General features: G+C 38.6%; 1 protein-coding gene across 1 annotated transcript in view; it reads right to left on the bottom strand.

Moving 5' to 3' along the window:
• Positions 1 to 19793, bottom strand: part of WDR64 (WD repeat domain 64) — a 127574-nt gene that overhangs the window by 11675 nt on the left and 96106 nt on the right. Inside the window, exons 17-23 of the mRNA XM_077761755.1 lie at positions 18822 to 18923; positions 17701 to 17770; positions 15788 to 15824; positions 14624 to 14763; positions 12659 to 12764; positions 6212 to 6270; positions 2409 to 2518 (exon numbers count right to left, since the gene is read on the bottom strand). Of these exons, the coding sequence (XP_077617881.1) occupies positions 2409 to 2518; positions 6212 to 6270; positions 12659 to 12764; positions 14624 to 14763; positions 15788 to 15824; positions 17701 to 17770; positions 18822 to 18923 (624 nt within the window). The remainder of the gene's footprint in view (positions 1 to 2408; positions 2519 to 6211; positions 6271 to 12658; positions 12765 to 14623; positions 14764 to 15787; positions 15825 to 17700; positions 17771 to 18821; positions 18924 to 19793) is intronic.

Raw genomic sequence — 19793 nt, 5'->3', positions numbered from 1 at the left:
AAGGATGCTTTTACTATTAACAAACTCCTCTCAACCTCCATCCATAACTCCTACTGTTATGGAAAAACCATACTAATTTTCACAACTGAGTTCTGAAATGTGGTGAAAGAAGTGCTTCCTTATCCATATACATTATTTTACCATCAGGTCACTCTATGAGATCATTCTTAGCCCACTTGATTTAAAACCCTGCAGAATATCCTTAGCAGGAGTGTGTGCCCTGCATCTTAAGGAAAGATAAAACAGTATGTGGAAGACCTTGCTTTTATATCTTGACTTCAACCTCAGAGTAACAAATGATGGTAGCAGTCATCATCACCCATAAGGAGTGATCACTAAATGAGCTAAGGGTAAATTCCACCAAATTCAAGTGGTTTCCCAGGTTAAGGGGGAGGGCATTAAGGAGAATACAGAGCAGAGGTATCCATCAAGGACTCCTCACACCTGACAGTGTCCTAAGAATGTAACATGAACATTTTACATCCCTTACACTTTCTAATTTTCCTACACTGCCTTGCCAGAGCCTTCACCAAAGTGAAATGGACCAGGCCTTCTAGAACAGAAGTTAGAGGGTTAGGACTATCTTCAGGAAAACTCCAAACTCACTCTATTCTAGGCCAGGACCAAAGCAGCTTCTGATCTTGTTTTGTGGCATTTCCTGCCGCATGTGGAATTCTCCCAGATGACTGATCCCCCCTCTCAGCCTGATTTCCTGGATCTTGGATAAATATCTTAGCCCCGTGTATCCTCTGTCTAAGAGTTAAGCCTTTATTACACTTTTTCCTATTATAATAGCATAATCTTTTTGACAAGAAAGATTTAGAATGTTAAAATTGTCTACCCTTTTAGAAAGTGGCAGCCATTGTTTGCAAAAGGACATGGCTTAGTTATAAAGGGATGTGTATCTGAGATAGTTATTCATAGAGCTACTTTTACTGAGCTGAGTATCTGGGGAGATATTCACTTGAAGGAATAATATTAAAGAAATTTCTGAGCAGGAAATGGTCATAATAACAGACGTGTGTGCACATGTGACATGTGTTGTGTGTGTGTGTTGTGTGTGTGTGTGTGTGTATTACAATCCCCAATTAGCACTTCTGCCGACAGGTAGCTGAAAATAAACTGGAACAGAGACCCAGGGGACGTAGTTGTGAAAAACATCTATAATAATGAAATGTCGTGTTTTTAATTGTTCCTATGAATAAAATAACACTTTCCCTTTCTGGCAGAGGAAGAGCTCTGTTTGACCACAGTTAGGACCTCACACCCTTCCAGACTCACCGTTCACTCAACATTTCTAATGATTTACCTTCATCTTTCCATATTCAAAGTATTTTCTTCTTTTAGTGCCTCCGCTCTTAATGGATGGTCCCAGGGTTCGCTGAGTGGTATATGGCAGGAGGTATGCTTAACCTCCACTGCTTACCTCCCCTTTCAGTTAAATTTTATGTCTCCTGGATTTTACCTCCTGGATCATTCTCAGGTCTAGACTAACTGCTTCCAGCACTGTTGCACTGCCCTGGTCCAGGCCCCTGTACTCAGCACAGACTTCCAACTGGTCTCTTTGCTCCTGCCTTGCTGCTCTGAAATCCATTCCCTACACATTATTTTTTTTAAATGTAAGTCAAATTATGTTGGTCCTTCACTTAAAATCCTTTGGAGTTTATTTCTTTCAAGGTGAAGATCCAAATCAGCCCTAGGCTCACACAGGGGCTTTTACACAATGTAAAATATTCCTTCCTTTTTTGCCTTCACTATGTTTAAACTCTCCAGCACACTATAAGCCTCTCTAGCACTCTCGATCTCAACTGACTTTATTCTCCTAAGAGGAAAATTCATTACCATGATTTTGAGACAGTTTAATATGCAATTTGTTTCAAGAAATGTCATGATGTTTCCTTTCTCTTTGTATGTGCAATATATGTGTGTGTGTCTGTTCAGCATTTTTTTGTATGTATCCTTAGCATTATCCAGGTGATTGGAAAGAAGTAGGCTTTGCAGAATCAATCACACTGTCCATGGGCGTGGGTCTATCTCTCTGAAATAACCATCTTGCTTAATGTTTTGACATAAGTCCACCAAAAACACTTTTATTAAAGTATTTGTTTTTTTATATTATATTTATAAAGTATTTATTAAAGTATTTAAAGTATAAACTGCTAAAAAAAAAAGTATAAACTGCTGACATGGATGAGCAGGGCATCTCATCTCCTTGGCCATGGAAAAGAATTCCAAACCAGTGGCTGTCTTTTCAAAGCCCTTTGTGTGTGCCACATTTTGTTTGTTTGTGTGTTTATTTATTTTGATGATCCAATCAAGATTGTATTTGGGGCATATATTTAAACTGTAGCTTAAAATCTTTACTTGTCATGCTCGAAACCCTAAATTCACAATATGAAGGTCCATACCTTACTGAGCCGTCGATGGAGGCAGTAAGTACCACTTGTTTGTCTTCTATGTAGATTACTCGAACAATTTCTAAAGAATGAGCACGCCAGGCAAGCAGCTGCTTCAACTTCTAGAGAGCAACAACAAGGCATATCTTGTGGCATAAGTATGTGCTGATCATAATCCAATAGCAAGCAAAACCATTAATCACTAATGAGCCCAGCTTCTGAGTGAATGGGTGTGGACATCTGTGCAAGTTGAAGCCCCTCTCCCTGTGAGCTCTTCTTCCTTGCTCTGGTACCCTACCTCCATTTTTAGGCGTTGCTTCATCTCATGTATCCCTGGGAGAAGAAAGATCTTATGTCTTTAGCAATTTCTCATTTAAGCGAGGAAGGACATTTAGTTGAGGATTACAAGATGAGTAGATGAAAGAAAAGCCTTAGGAAAAAGGCTGTGGGAGAGACAGAGGCAGAGTGGAATCAGGGGCAGAAGGATGCAGAGATGAAAGATGAAGACCAAAGGGGAGGTTGGCAAAAATTCCCTGTTTTCAAATTTTATCCAAAGATAGCCCTGGTAATTTTGTTATTTTATTTTATTTTATTTTATTTTATTTTATTTTTTTTGGTGGTGGTGGTGGTGGTGGTGGAGGAGGAGGTAGTAGAGTTATATATGATGACTATATACCACAAGGAAGCAATGAAAAGAATGGGCCTGGGTCATTCTCTTTGAAAGACATCAGGGGTCTCGATTGAAGACGTGGCCTATCCTCAAGTTTAGATCCTTTAAACAGGCATAAACTGTGTGAACTAGGGTTGTCAACTGGAAAGCTTGCTCTGTAGCAACATCTCCTTAGAATACGTTCCCTGTCTATCACCGATGAACCCAGACCAAGCACTACTTCTTCCTGGGTCGTCCACATGGAATATTTGTGTAGCTAGAATTTTGGCAGTTTGAAGTTTTCCTATGAGTCTCCTATTCACTTAGACTTGAGCAAAGGTCAGACACAATTCCTCCTAAATCTCTTGACCTTCATTTATTTATTTATTTTTCTTTCATAGTTTATTGTCAAGTTGGTTTCCATATAACACCCAGTGCTCATCCCCACAAGTGCCCCCCTCCATGCCCGTCACCCCCCTTCCCCTCTTCCTGTCCCCCATCAGCCCTCACTTTGTTCTCAGCATTCAAGAGTCTCTCATGGTTTGCCTCCCTCCCTCTCCCCCACCATTTTTCCCCCTTTCCCTCCCCCATGGCCCTCTGTTAAGTTTTCCCTGTTCCACTTATGAGTGAAAACATGTATAAATTTCTTGACCTTCAGATTCAATTCCTCCTAGTTGTTCTCAGACATCCAGGGTGAAACCTACATTCTCTTACTTATTGTCTCATGGCTATTCAATAATATCTTGTCATCCAAGAGTTCTTTCTCTGCCTTGGGATGAAATTCGCTAAGGCAAGTGTTTCTCTATTATGGGCCATATCTACAGTAAGAAAGACATTTTACCTCATGATCCATTCCACAGATACAATATTTGCACGTGCATACTGAACATGTTTCAGTATCCTTCACAAAAGGATACCTAACTTTACTATGTGCAGTGCACATTGATATCCTCTATTCTATTCTATTGCATTTTATTCCCCCTTTTAATTAAAATACTGGTTACCACTCATTACACTGATTTTATAACCCACTAATGGGTTATAACCTATATTTAGAAAAAACATTACTCTAAGACTTTTTTATTTTTCTGTACACAAGTGTATATTATCATATGTATGATTTCTCTTCCTGTGGACAGGTTTTGACTATCCTATCTGTTAGAATATCTATATTACATGGAGCATCTTTTTAATAGTAATATTGCAAGAGAAACAGATTAACATATGAGATATACACTGACATATTAGTTTATTGTAGTTAGTTGTAACCTATAACTGAACCTGATTTAATTCATGATATATATTAGTCTGTGTAATAATGAGGCATCTTATAACCGGATTCTGTAATATGTAGGCAGCCATGTGCAAAGTGGAAAAAATACATTGTCCAAATACAGAAAAGGTTGAAATGACATTGAATACGGAGGAATTTCAAATAAGTAATTAAAATAAGTTCTTTGCTTTTATAAACTGGTGGAAATGCTTTAAAATCAACTCCACCATTAGTCTAATTCAATGTTATTTTATAATTTTGTTTTTAAGATTTTCTCTAAATTTTATAACGTATTGTTTGCCTGTTTATAGAAAGTCCGTTTGGAAAACTGTAGGCTTTGGGTTATATTCTTATGCCTTAAAATTAATAATAACATATGATACTCATCACAATTAAGAGAGAACAGATAACTTTCCACTGTATATGTGGTTCAAGCATGTCATTTGTTTTTGTTCTGCTCACAGCATGACTTGATTGCAGGCCATTTATAGCTGTTGATAAGTGAAACTTTGTGCTTCACGAGTTGTTTGAATGTTGTTTTGTATTTGATAGCAATGAATGTTATATATGGAAACAACACTGCTCTTGAGGAGAAGAAGCCTGGTTCCATCCTGACTTAGTCATTAAATGTCAACATGGAGATGAGGGAAGACAGTCTCTGATTTCCCCTCTGCAAAGTGGAGATAATCATAGGAAAAATAAACATCTGAACATTAGAAAGCTAATGTTTTTGTTCTCAGAAACAAAAAGAAAATTCTATGGATCAAATGTAATAATGCTTGAAACAGTACCATTCTGTGAAACCAAACCAGTACCAGATAGTACCATTCTATTCCTCTGCAAGGAATCCAATCTTAATCCATGTAAACATAGTAAAATAATAGTAAAAAAGAAAGTACTATTTATTTACCTTTTGGATTTGAAATATGACCTTAAAGAGAAATAAGCCTATGGCCAAATAGTGCTTCCTTGCTGCAACTTTTAATTAGTTAAGATGAGTCTATAATATATATATATGTATAATATATATAGGTATAATATATATATGTATGTATAATATATATAGGTATAATATATATATATAGGTATATTTGTTTATCCACATTCACACAAAAAGTGCATATTCAAATGGTTATAAATAAGGATGGTGACATTTACATTGCAGTCACACAAAAATAGCATTGAATATGTTTGAATCACAAGGAGGATTTAGAGTAAATGTGAGGAAGAGTTTCTTTCTTTTTAATTCAAGTATAGCTGACATGCAATGTTATGTCACCTTCAACTGGACAACAGGCTACATACCTGTCAGCGCTCACCATGATAACATGATAACATGTTATTACAGTGTTATTGACTACATTCCCTGTGCTGTATTTTTCATCCCCAAAGGTTGGGCACTAGATTAGGCTTCTAAGGAAAAGTTATAGAATCTCTTTCTATAAAGTTATGTAAGCTATATAAACTAACTGTGGAGGACTAGATGATGTGTGAGCCCTTTTAAGCTCTGGGTTTCTATATAGGTTCTTTCAAATAAATCAAAACATGAAGATGACGTAAAGTGGTCAGTGGCTGGATCCCTCACTCACTCATCCTTTCTTTTCACCAGGAAACTATTGTTATTTGGCACGTGACTTTTTGGTTTTTTCTTTTTTTAATTTCAAGTATAATTAACATAGCGTGTTATATTAGTTTCTGGTGTTAAATACAATGATTCAACAACTCTATACATTTCTCAGTGTCCATCAAGACAAAATACTATTAAGATTCAATAGTATTACATATGACTCAAGAGTAGGGAGTCTTGTCTTGCATTTCTATCTTTTGTGGTATCTAGCACAGAGAAATGGTCAATTGCTATTTCATGAATTGAACTAAAACTAAAGGTCCTACCTTTTCATCGTGAGGTGGATCCAGGAAGGAACCGATGTTGCAAAGGATAACATGTCCTTCTGTATAAAATGTAAGCATTGGAACCTTTAATTAGATATTCATTTTGTCTCAGGAAATACTACCCAGACCACCAAATTAATTTGACTCAGGCATTTATAATGGTAAATAAAATAGAATCTGAAAAACCAAAAATGAAAGCAAAAAATTTGTATCAATTTAAAAAAAATTTTTTTATAGTTTATTTATTTTTGAGACAGAGAGAGACAGAGCATGAGTGGGGGAGGGGCAGAGAGAGAGGGAGACACAGAATCTGAAACAGGCTCCAGGCTCTGAGCTGTCAGCACAGAGCATGACGCGGGGCTCGAACCCGTGAACCATGAGATCATGACCTGAGCCGAAGTTGGATGCTTAACCAACTGAGCCACCCAGGCGTCCCTGTATCAATTTTTATATGTAGGAATTATGTTTTGTTGAGTATATATGGCAACCTCATTATGACTTACAGTTGCCATGTATGCTCAAAGTCAAACTTCTTCTAAATGTCAGGGCAGATGAAATAGAAAGGAAAACAACGCTACCAAATGGAATCCAAACAGTTATAGAGATAATCATCCTACAATCCACATGATACTTACAAAACTAAGTTTTAAAAAAGCAACAACAGGGGCACCTGAGTGGCTCATTTGGTTAAGCGTCCAGCTTCAGCTCAGGTCATGATCTCACAGTTTGTGAGTTCGAGCCCCACGTCGGGCTCTGTGCTGACCGCTCAGAGCCTGGAGCCTGCTTTGGATTCTGTGTCTCCCTCTCTCTCTTTGCCCCTCCCCCACTCACACTCTCTCTCTCTCTCTCTCTCTCTCTCTTTCTATCTCTCTCTAAAATAAAAAACATTAAAAAAATTTCAAAACCATGTATGTACCTAACATCACAGTGTCACAATATACAGGTGAAAACTGATAGAATTGCAAAGAGAAATAGATAAAACAGTTTCATAGTTGGACACTTGAGCACCCATCTCTCAGAAATGGACAGACCCAGGGGGCAGAAAATCAGTAAGGACATAGTTGAACTTAATCACACCATCATTTAACTAGGTATAATTGATGTCTACAAACTACTGCATCCAACAATATCAAAACACATATTAATCTCTAGCACCCATGGAACACTTACCAAGATAGATCAAATTCTGGACCATAAATTACACCTTAACAAATTTGAGATAAGAGAAATCATACAGTGTATGTCCTCAGACTACAATGGAATTAAATTGGAAATCAATAAGAAAAAGGGAGCTGGAAAAATCCCAAAATAGAGACAAGACAACATGCTTCTAAATAATAGCTCATAGAAAAAAATCTCAAGGGAAATTTTTAAATATTTTGAACTAAATAAAAATGAAAATATGACATCAAAATTAGAGGGAAACAGCAAAAGCAGTGTTCACAGGGCTATTTACATGCACATATTAGAAAAAAAAGGAAGATCTATAATCTAAGCTTCCCTTTTAGAATGAGATAAAAGAAAAAAGAACAAATTCACCAAAGTAAGCAGAAGAAATGATATAAAAATCAGAGCAGAAATCAACGGAACTGAAAATAGGAACTCAATAGAGAAAATCAATGAAATCAAGTATTTCTTTCAAAAATCGACAAAATTGATAAACTTCTAGCCAGGCTAGAAAAAAGATCTCATGGATATTAAAAGGATACTAAAGGAATACTATGAATTCTATGCCCACAAATTTAATAACCTGGATATAATGGACTGATTCCTTGAAAGACACAACCTGACAAAACTCACCCAAGAATAAATAGATAATCTGAGCAGCCCTATAATATTTTTTAAAACATGTTTATTTATTTATGGAGTGTGTAGGGAGGCAGAGGGAAAGGGTGAGAGAACCCCAAAGAAATTCCATTCTGTCAGCTTGGTGCCCAATGTGGGGCTCAATCCCACAAACCGTGAGATCATGACCTGAGCTGAAATCAAGAGTAGGGCTGGGGCACCTGGGTGGCTCAGTCAGTTAAGTGTCCGACTTCGACTCAGGTCATGATCTCACAGTTTGTGGGTTTGAGCCCCACGTCCTCGGTCTCTGTGCTGACAGCTCAGAGCCTGGAGCCTGCTTCAGATTCTGTATCTCCCCTTCTTTCTATCCCTCCCCTGCTCATGCTCGGTCTCACTCTGTTTCTCAATAATAAATAAATGTTAAAAAATTAATAAAAAATAGAATAGGATGGTCAATTGACTGAGCCACTCAGGCACCCCAGGACTATATTATTAAAGAAATTTATTAATAACCTTCTCAAACAGAAACCACTAGGTCAAAATGGGTTTAATGGTGAATTCTATCACATATTTGAGTAAGAAATCTTACCAATTATCTAATACTCTTCCAGAATATAAAAGTGAAAGGGAATACATGCTAACTTGTTCAATGAGGCCAGTACACCCTAGTACCAAACCCGAAGATATTATAAGAAAACTATAAACCAATAGCTCTTATGAATATAATGAATATAGATGCAAAAATCCCCAACAAAATGTAAGAAAACTGAATCCAAGTGGTAATAAAAGAATTATACACGACGGCCAACATGTGAAGATCAGTTCATGTAATCCATCCCATTAACAGGCTGAAGAAGAAAAATTACATGATCATATCAAGAGAGCAGAAAAAGCAGCTGACAAAATTCGACATCCATTCATGATAAAAACTCTCAATTTGGAAACACACTTAACACCTTTCCGATCAAATGCCAAAAGCCAAAAAACCCAGATGAAAACAAATCTAAGTGTAACATGCAAAACTATAAAACTAGAAGCAAATCTAAATAACCTCGGGTTTGGCAATGACTTTTTAAATACAACATCAAAGGCACCATCCATGAAAGAAACCATTGATAAGCTGTACTTCATCAAAATGGAAAACTTCTGCTCTGTAAAACACACTGTCAAGAAAACTGGTGGGGCGCCTGGGTGGCTCAGTTAAGCTCTGACTTCAGCTCAGGTCATGATCTCACGGTTCGTGGGATCGAGCCCCATGTCAGGCTCTGTGCTAACAGCTCAGAGCCTGGAGCCTCTTTCAGAGTCTGTGTCTCACTCTCTCTCTGACCCTCCCCTGTTCATGCTGTCTCTCTCTCAGAAATTAAAAAAAAAAAAACAACATAAAAAAAGAGAACTGGAAGACAAGCCACAGAATAGGAGGAAATATTTGCAAAAGGCATATCTGATAAAAGACTCTTATCTAAAATATGTGAGGAAAATAAACAACTCAATTAAAAATGGGCAAAAGATCTGAACAGATCCCTCATCCAGAAAAATATACAAATGGCAAAAAGTATGTGAAAAAAATATTCCACATTATATGCTATTAAAAATGAAAATTAAAAGTATAAGGAGATACTGTTACACGTCTTTTAGAATGACCCAAATGTAAAGCATAGGAAACATCAAATGTTGATGAGAATGTGCAGCAACAAGAACTCTCATTCATCATTGGTGGAAATGCAAAATGGTAGAGTCGTTTTGGGAGACAATTTGGCAGTTTCTCACACAATTAAACATACTCTTACTGTATAATCCAGCTATATGCTCCTTGGTATATACCCAAAGGAATTGAAAACTGGTTTTTTTCCACACAAGAACCTACACACAGATGTTTATGGCAGCTTTATTCATTAGTGCCAAAATGTAGAGGCAACCACACTGTCTTGAAGTATGTGAATGGGTAAGTAAACTGTGCTACATCCAGACAATGGGATATTATTCAGCACTGAAAAGAAATGAGTTATCAAGCCATAAAGACACTTGGAGGAAACTTCAATGAATATTTCTAAGTGAAGGACGTCTGAAAAGGCTACATACTATATGATTTTCAATATGACATTCTGGAAAAAGCAAAGCTACAGAGACAATAAAAAGATCTATGGTTGCTAGGAGTTAGGGAGGAGGGGGGATGATTAGGCAGGACACGGGATTTTTAGGACATTAAAACTACTGCATATGACATTATAATGGTGGATACACATCATCAAACATTTGTCAAAATCCATAGAATACACAACTCCAACAGTGAACCCCAGTGTGAACTATGGACCTTGGATGATACCGATGTGTTAGCAATTGTAACAAATGTACCACTCTGGTGCAGGAGACTGAAAGTGCGGGAGGCTGTGTGTGGGAGGGGGTGAGGGCAGAATGGGTGTATGGGACTCTCTGTATATTCCACTCAATTTTTTGTGAACCCAAAACTGATCTAAAAAAAAATCCTATCTAACAACAAAAAAAGCAACCACTAATGATGTTTGAGGATGCCTGATTTCCAACAGTGACTAGATGGCTACCCACATAGCTCTTTTAACGTCTACTGTAACACAGAAAAGGAAGCCTAAGGTCAGAATCTAGAAGTCTTCTTTAATTATAATATAGATGAGGCTGGATTGGATCCCAAACCCACCCTACGCTAGTTTTCTAAATCATAGCAAACCCCACAAATTTCAAGAAGTAGAAGAGTTGGGGCACCTGCGTGGCTCAGTCAGTTAAGATCTAACGTTGGCTCAGGTCATGATCTCGTGGTTTGTGGGTTTGAGCCCTGTGTTGGGCTCTGTGCTGACAGCTCAGAGCCTGGAGCCTGTTTCAGATTCTGTGTCTCCCTCTCTCTCTCTCTCTCTCTCTCTGCCCCTCCCCTGCTCATAGTCTCTCTCTCTCTCTCTCTCTTTCAAAAATAAGTAAACATTAAACATTTTTTAAAAAGTAGAAGAGTTATGCGGCAGTAAAGTGTTCCAGGCAGAGGCAAAGAAGAATAACTCTCAAAAGAAGTGTGGTTTGAGAACTCTGTAGATAATTTCAAATTTTAGTTCTATGTATTTTGTTAGAAAAGAATTACCCCATAGTAGGTAAAATTAGTGCAAAAATATGCAGGCAATTTTTAAAAAGCAATATAATTTGCTTGACCTTAGATTTTTCTACCAGTCAGCTGTAAACAGAAACAATGTTTCTGGAAACCTTGGAGACTGATAGATAAAAGCCGGAAGTCAAGAATAAGAATATCAGAGTATAATAGGACAGGTGGTGAGCAATAAAATCAGATAAAATAAAGATAACTTGAATTTGTTTACATTTATTTATATTTGAGAGACAGAGCACAAGTGGGGTAGGGGCAGAGAGGATGAGACACAGAATTGAAAGCAGGGTTCAGGCTCTGAGCTGTCAGCACAGAGCCAAATGCGGGGCTTGAACCCTGAGCCGAAGGCGCACGCTTAACCGACTAAACCACCCAGGTACCCCGAGACAATTTTAAACAAATGTTGTAAAAGCTACTTATTATACTGAATATAAATATAAAACATTATTTTCTATAATCTCCAGAAGACTGAAATAATTGATGGTACTAACTGATGTGACTTTTGTAAAGTAAGTTTTGAAATGAGAACAATGTTCTTTAAGAAAAGATGTAAAATTTACTTTTTGTTTACCATTTATTTATTTTTGAGAGACAGAGAGCGTAAATGGGGGAGGGGCAGAGAGAGGAGGAGCCACAGAATTCGAAGCAGGTTCCAGACTCTGAGCTGTCAGCACCCAGCCCGACGCAGGGCTCGAACCCACAGTGAGATCATGACCTGAGCCGAAGTGGGAGGCTTAACCACCTGAGCCATCCAGGTGCCCCTAAAATTTAAATGTTAATATAATAGCAGTACCTGAATGCAAATCTGAAGGTTACAGTAGCAATTGATAAGCGAAGGGGTGGGTGTAGAATATAAGAAAAGGAAAAGTGGGCCAAGCTTTTGTTTAACTGAAAAGATGCTGTTTCAGTCTAAATTCTAACAAACTGGTTAGTTTTGTGTGTTTTTTTTGAAAAACTTAGAAGTAAACACTACTAAAATGTTAAGATGTATTTACACCATGAATGGTGATTCACAAACTCACATAATCTTTCAAAGTTGGGTGAGCTGAAAAGACAGATAATCCACAATTAATTAAAAAGGTAAAAGAAAGGAAATAAAGCATTAGAAAAAAGAATGGTGTTACATCAAAGAATGAAGACCAACTAAGATACAATCAGTCAATACAAGGTTCCCCTAATGAGAACAAATAATCCCTTTCCTTCCAAATTCATGCCATTACTCCCTTTATAATGAGATGAATACAACATAATCCAATGAAAATGAAAACTTTACATTCTTCCCAATATGGAAGGTCAGAGAACAGGTGTGGGAAAAAATAGATTGTCTTCCTCTAAATAAAGACCTAGAAATGGAGTAGGTTCTATTCATTTTTCTATTCACTCATTACTCTATTTATTCATCAAGCTACTCATAACACTCTCTCTTGCTTCAGCATCCTTCTCATTCTTTCTTTTGTCTCAATAAATGTCATGTATTTTCCTACCTCCATCTTTGTGTCATAGTTACGGAACTATCTGTAGACGACTGCCTAAGTGTGACTTACCCATATTTCCAGTCAGAAGTAACCTGGCACATGAATCAGTATACAGCGACGTCAGAGAAATGGCAGAATGTTTTGTGAAAGGCAGCATATCTTTCAGTAGCTTTCCCTGAATAAAGTATGATAATAAAGTCTATAAAATATTAACCTTGGAGTTGAATTTCTCTATAAATAATCCATCTAAAAAATTATGTCTGATACTACAACATGATGCTCTTCTCTGTAATAAAAACAATTTGAAACTATCTGAAGGGACTTATTTCCTTGAAATGAAATGTTCATAAAGATGTTAACAACTATGAAGAGCATCTAGACTCTGATTATTACAGACCCTTTCTATTCTTGGGGATTATTTCTTACACTTCCCATGACCCTTTCCATGAACTTCCTCAGACTTCTTTTCCAGGTACGTATTTCCCTTCTAAACAAACATTCTTTTCAGGTTTACATGTGTCTGTCTCAACCAGTAATATTGCACGTATCTTTTCAGATCTACCTATTTTGAAAATTGGTGCAAGATAAAGAAATTGTAAGAGATTCAAATTCAGCAGATTATTGTTCAGTTCTTAGGATAAGTCAGCATCAGGAAGGACTTTCCACAAGCACCGCCTCACTTAGACAATAAGCACCCATGCTTCAGAAGACAAAATTTGATAGGGCACCTGCGTGGCTCAGTTGGTTAAGCATCTGACTCTGGATTTCAGCTAAGGTCATGATCTCATGGTTCGTGGGATCCAGCCCTGCATCGGGCTCTGTGCTGACAGCATAGAGCCTGCTTGAAATTCTTTCCCTCTCCCTTTCTCTGCCCTTCTCCTGCTTATGCTCTCTGCTCCTCATCAAAGTAAATAAATAAATAAATAAATAAATAAATAAATAAACAAACATTGAATAAAGAAGAGAGAATTTGAGTCTGCGAATCATTTCCTGAGATTTATTTGAGAATAATCTTTCTTCTGTCACTCTTTTATTTCTCTATCAGAAAAAGAAAAGGCATTGATCTAATACCAAGATACTCTCAGGAAAAGTTGTTAACAACTGTTTGTATTTTCAGGGAGGCTTGTTTGGTTAAGCGACTGACTTTGATTTCAGCTCACGTCCTGATCTCAGTCATGAGATTGAGCCCCATGTCGGGCTCAGTACTGGATGTGAGCCTGTTTGAGATTCTCTCTCTCTCTTTCTCTCTCTTTCCACTCCCCCGCCTCCCCCACTTGCTCTGTCTCTAAATAAAATTAAAAAATATTTTTTAAAAGGTTCATATTTTCAAACCAAGATTTTCCCTCTTACAAGCTAAAATCTATTGATAGGCCAGGAGGTTTTATCCAGCAGATGCCTGTGGGATTCCATGTCACTGGGTCTATCTGCCGTACAAAATGGTGACCCTTTTCTGGATCTCCCCCTTGCCTCTCTAATGATTTCACTGCTACAAGCACCAGGCAAGATCCTTCTTTCCATCATCTCTGTCTTCCCAATTTTAAACTCTCCACTCCAAGTCATTTAAAATCTTCTGGTAAATAAAAGCTATGTTTTCATTGTAAAATACTTAAGGACATTCATTACAATGTGATAACTTCTTCCAATAGTTTAGATAACTAAAAATTTATACAAGCTCAATATTTGAGTGCTCTTATATTCTTTTGCTGTCATACATCATTAACATCCTCTAATATTATTTAAATATCCAATGAAATAGTTAGTGGCATGTACTCATAGCTCAGCTTAAAACAAAGAAAGCTTTGCAACAGTTAACTCAGCAGTTTTGATCATTGGAGCTCTGGAGATACAGAGCTGGCCTATTGTAAGGTTTGAGTAGCATTTTCAGTGAGAAGGCTGTGGAACCACCATTTGTTAGAAGGTTGAAAAATACTAGAATTGGATGCTCTCTGGAGCCTCAGAAGGTTAGGATTCATTCAATAATACTTTTATCTTGCTCATTCTCTGCTGCTCCAGGTAAGTAATGGGTCCAGTCACCTCCATGGTCCACAAGCGAAGATGTCCATCCTCATGAGCAGAAACAATGATAGGGGGCTGAGCTTCTACTAAATTGGTGCTTGCAGAGTGTTTTTTGTCAGCTGGATGTTGCTGGCCTGCTGTGACATCAGTGTTTTCACCTACAGGAAGGTTAATGTGCTACCGTGAATATTTGCAATACTTGGAATTACACACTTTATAGAACATAAAAGAGGAGGCAGGTAGGAAAATCATAAGACAACACATTCTTTCCCCCAGAATAATTTTTTCAACCTCAGAGAACTTCACTCAGGGCAGAGAACAAAAAAGCATTAACAAATAGAATCCTGGATTCCTGGAGGAAAAAACAAGTATGTTTGATCTTATCCCAAAAATCTCAGCTAAAACTAGGTATACCCCCAGTGTAAGTCTTACAAATCTAGTATAAGCTCTATGGACTGAAGACTAAGAAGCTCAGTAATGCATTGGATTTTTAAAAATCTAGAATTTGTATGTATGTATTTATTTAATGTTTTATTTATTTTTGAGAGAGAGATAGAGACAGTGTGAGCAAGGGAGGATCAGAGAGAGAGGGAGATGTGGAATCCAAAGACAGCCTCCAGGCTCTGAGATAGCTGTCAGCACAAAGTCTGACGCCAGGCTTGAACCCATGCAGCGTGAGATCATGACCTGAGCCGAAGTCAGATGCTTAACTGACTGAGCCACTCAGGCGCCCCTAGAATTAGTATTTAAAATGGCATCATCATAATGGAAATTCTGCCTCGTAGACTGCTGAATCTTATACCACTTCAACATTTAGCCACAAAAAAAGATGTACTGTATATTCGTTAAGACTATTCTAGAACTGGGGCGCCTGGGTGGCTTAGTCGGTTAAGCGTCCGACTTTCGCTTAGGTCATGATCTCGCGGTTCGTGGGTTCGAGCCCCGCGTCGGGCTCTGTGCTGACTGCCAGCTCAGAGCCTGGAGCCTGTTTCAGTCTGTGACTCCCTCTCTCTCTGACCCTCCCCTGCTCACGCTGTCTCTCTCTCTCTCTCCCTCCTAGAAATAAAAACATTAAAAAAAAATTAAAAAAAAACTAAGTTCTTAAAAAAAAAGACTATTATAGAACCTGAACTTCCACTGCAAAGAAATTGTTACAAGGGAGAGAGGTGACTTCATACTGACCTTTAACTTCTGTGTCATGTATGCTCTGTTTGCTTCCCTGAATTAGGAGAGAAAAAGAAAGCATTTTGGTGACATCGTAAGGAAATGAGATACACTGGATGAGTAGATTCTTCAGATGAATTTACATTTTGTTTCTAATTTTTAAAAATTTGAGTACAGTTGACATACAATGTTACATTGTTACATTAGTTTTAGGTGTACAACATAGCAAGTGGGTGAGTCTTTAAGTTATGCCATGCTCAGCACAAGTGTAGACACCATCTGTCACCATACAATGTTATTAAAATACTATTGACTATATTCTCTCTGCTCTATCATTTCCCCCCGGGATTTATTTACCCCATAACTGGAAACCTATACCTCCCCCTCCCCTGCACCTATTCTGCCCATCCCCCAACCTCTCCCCCTGGCAACCATCAGTTTGTTCTCTGTTAGTTTTACATTTCTTTTTTTTAACTGTTTTTAAAATTTTTTAAAAATGTTTTTATTTATTTCTGAGAGAGTGAGAGATAGCATGAGCAGGGGAGGGTCAGAGACAGAGGGAGACACGGAATCTGAAGCAGGCTCCAGGCTCTGAGCTGTCAGCACAGAGCCTGACACGGGGCTCGAACCCATGGACTGTGAGATGATGACCTGAGCTGAAGTCGGACGCCTAACTGACTGAGCCACCCAGGCGCCCCTAATTTTACATTTCTAAGCATTAGTTTTGAAGTTTTTATTTTATTTTTTTATTTGAGAGACAGAGACAGAGACAGAGGGAGAGAGAGAGAATCTTAAGCAGGCTCCACACTCAGTGCAGAGCCCAACATGGGACTTGAGTCTGCAACCTGGGGTCATGACCTGAGCTGAAATCAAGATTCTGGTACTCAACTGATTGAGCCACCCCAAGCGCCCCTGAAGTTGTGTTTGAATTAATTATTTTAAAACAAGTATTACGGAGACTGTCATGTTCATAAATAGGGTATCTGTAACACAACATTCTAGTGACTCAGGGAGGGCATAACAATGAAAGTCATTACATGTCTAATGCACGCCATGTTCGTGGTGTACATGTTTTCCAATTCTATGGGCAACCATGGCAGTTAGGTTTTATTTGATAACCAGAAACTCAGAGATTAGGCGATGTCTCTAAAGCTAATCAGAAAATAAACGGAGCACCTGGTTGAAGTACAAGTCTTTCTGACTCTTACATCCTTGTGAGTTTGCACTTTTCACCATACTAGTGGTTTTAAAATAAGTTTTGCAGTGATAAGTTTCCTTTAAAACAAAATCCTATTAGAGGGGTGCCTAGGTGATCAGTTGGTTAGGTCAGGTCATGATCTTTCGGTTCGTGAGTTCAAGCCCCGTGTCAGGTCAGGCTCTGTGCTGACAGCTCAGATCCTGGAGCCTGCTTTGGATTCTCTGTCTCCCTCTCTCTCTGACCCTCCCCTACTAACTCTTTCTCAAAAAAATAAACATAAGAAATATTAAAACAAAATAAAACAAAATCCTACCAGAGATATAATGTGTCAAATCTATGAAAGTGGGACTGAGAACAGAGTTTGAAAACCACTGTATATTGCACCATGTGTCATCTCTTCCCTGTGAAATGTGTGCAATACTTTTTGGCAAAAGAGGTTGTCTAAAATTGCTTTATTATTTCAGAAATGTAAAGACAGCATATTTAATGTATTTTATTTATATGTATGGATTATTTGCAGATATGAAAGCCGTGAAAATACAGGAAGTAATATATAAAAACAGGTTAGACATTGCTTTTTAGGAAAACAAAAAAGGTTTTACACACATATGTACACACAGAGTTTTTCCACCTTGACCTTCTCTCAAAGGAGCGGGTCAAATGGGACCAGTCACTATTTCTGAACTAATATGGGATGTAACAGGAAAGCATACTCTTTCTATTTCTTGCTTACCTTGCTGCTCTGTGGGCCTTTACTAGAATCACATTGTGATGAGGAGCACACGGAATCCTGACTTGATCTCCTAGAGGGAGAGGGAGAAGCTCAAGGAAGGACAGTTAATATATTCTATCCTACACGAAGTGTGCTCTTCTTGCTTTAACTTCAGTAGATTACTTCTCTCATCATCTATGGATACTGAGCCACTCAAGAAACAAATCACACCTTCTATCTTGCGTTACCAATGTTCATCTGCCTGGTATTGGTAGATGCTGTTGGGGAGCCTCAGTAAATAAGATTTAGTGTTGCCTGGGTCTGGGAAATAAAACTCTTCCCTTTCCCACTGCTCGGGCTAGATGTATTCCTAGGAGCTGACTCTTAAATGCCAGGAAGAGGGTTGGAGGTGGGCACCTGAAAAGCCTGGCTAACTCCTGCTCTGCAGTTCCCACTTCTGGCCTGGTTGTCTCGGCCACACTCTGCTGGAATGGGCTGGAAAGTGACTTAGGTTCCCACGTGGGCATCGATGTGGAACAAGTCTTCAAAACAGTCTCATACTAAGTCAATTTCGAGTCAAGGGGTAGGGAAGGTTGTACATTCTTGCTCACCGCAGGGTGACTCGAAACCAACAGAGAAGCCTTTGATTTCTTCCTAGAGATGTTTCCCTTTACATGTTGCCTGAAAATCAGAGCTCTCAAACATGTCTAGACAGGAAACATAGCTTTCCTTAAATATTTAAAGAACAATGTCCTTCCTCCTGAGAAATGGATGGGGATGGCTTAGTTTTTAGCAGATGTCGTATGAAGCCTGCTCCTATAGTTTACATTTGCCCTGCAAGCTCTCCCTCATTTTGGCCACAAGTGTGGTCAAGTGAGCATTTTCTGCCTCTTCTACTGGTGTAGAGATTGCTGTGAGGCTGACGCGGTAAGGAAAATGAGACCCCACACAGCAAATCAGGTTCTGGGGGACCACCTACCTATAAAAGATAGTAGCAGGGAAGAAAACTTAAGCCAAGTAGCACACCCAATTTATGTCTTCTCTCAGTTGTACCATCCTTAGTGCCTGGATAAGGAGAACTCTTTTTACATCATCTACATAAGTCCCAGACAGTATTTCTTGATCAGTAAGTACCGAGTTACCTTGCACATTCAGGGGTTCGAAAGAGGAACAGTATGTCATTGATTCTAAAGCGTTTCGGATCCAAATCAGGGTCCACCTTGAAGCAATCTTCAGGTCTGTACCTGGGAGTGAAGCATACATTTACATGGTAAACATTTACAAGTTAGGCAACTTGCGTTACTTATATACCCCATGCAGAGCTCAATTCCTGCAGTGCTGATAGCACTGAACATGAAGCGAAAACCGAGAGGAGTAGAGTTGGAACTTATCTTCCTTAATAAGGCCCTGTGTAACCACATGACCAACTTAGTGTTTAAAAGTCTCTTGGGGAGCCTGAGTGGCTCAGTGGGTTGAGCGCCCAGCTTCAGCTCAGGTCATGATCTTGCGATTTGTGAGTTCAAGTCCTGTGTTGGGCTCCATGCTGGCAGCTCAGAGCCTGGAGCCTGCTTTGGAGTCTGTGTCTCCCTCTCTGTCTCTCTGCCTCTCCCTTGCTCACATTCTCTCCTCTCTCTTTCTCTCTCTCTCAAATATATAAACATTAAAAACAATTTTAAAGAAAGTCTTTTAATCCAATTAGTGGGTCTAGCCTTCTACTAATAGGTCAAAGTGGGCTTATATATAACCTCCTGGAAGTTTCAGAAATTTTGAAGAATAGAATTCTATTATTTGAGTAAGTGGAGTGGCAAAGTTGAATAAAATAGGGTGACGACCCTTAGGAGGTTAGAATTGAATAGAGGAGACAAGCAGGTAACTTGCTGATCACACTGATTACTCTGGCAGCTCCTCTCCCATTGACACAGATTTCAAAGAATTATGTATCTCTCTAGGCAGTTTCCTGGGAGCACAGTGATAGTCCTTAAGCCTAGGCTGGCACTGCCTACTTGGCTCCTAAGGCCACACTTAAAATTCTCACTGCAAGTAGATCTTGTAGCAAAAACTGGAAATTTCCTTTAGTGGAAATTGCCTCTGCTAATTTGGACTGATGCGTGTTG

The sequence above is a fragment of the Crocuta crocuta genome, unplaced genomic scaffold (genome assembly GCF_008692635.1).
Source record: "Crocuta crocuta isolate KB4526 unplaced genomic scaffold, BGI_CrCroc_1.0 scaffold243, whole genome shotgun sequence".
NCBI classification, from domain to species: domain Eukaryota; kingdom Metazoa; phylum Chordata; class Mammalia; order Carnivora; family Hyaenidae; genus Crocuta; species Crocuta crocuta.
The sequence above is the reverse complement of the archived record's forward strand: the minus strand, read 5'-3'. Positions and strand labels throughout refer to the sequence as shown.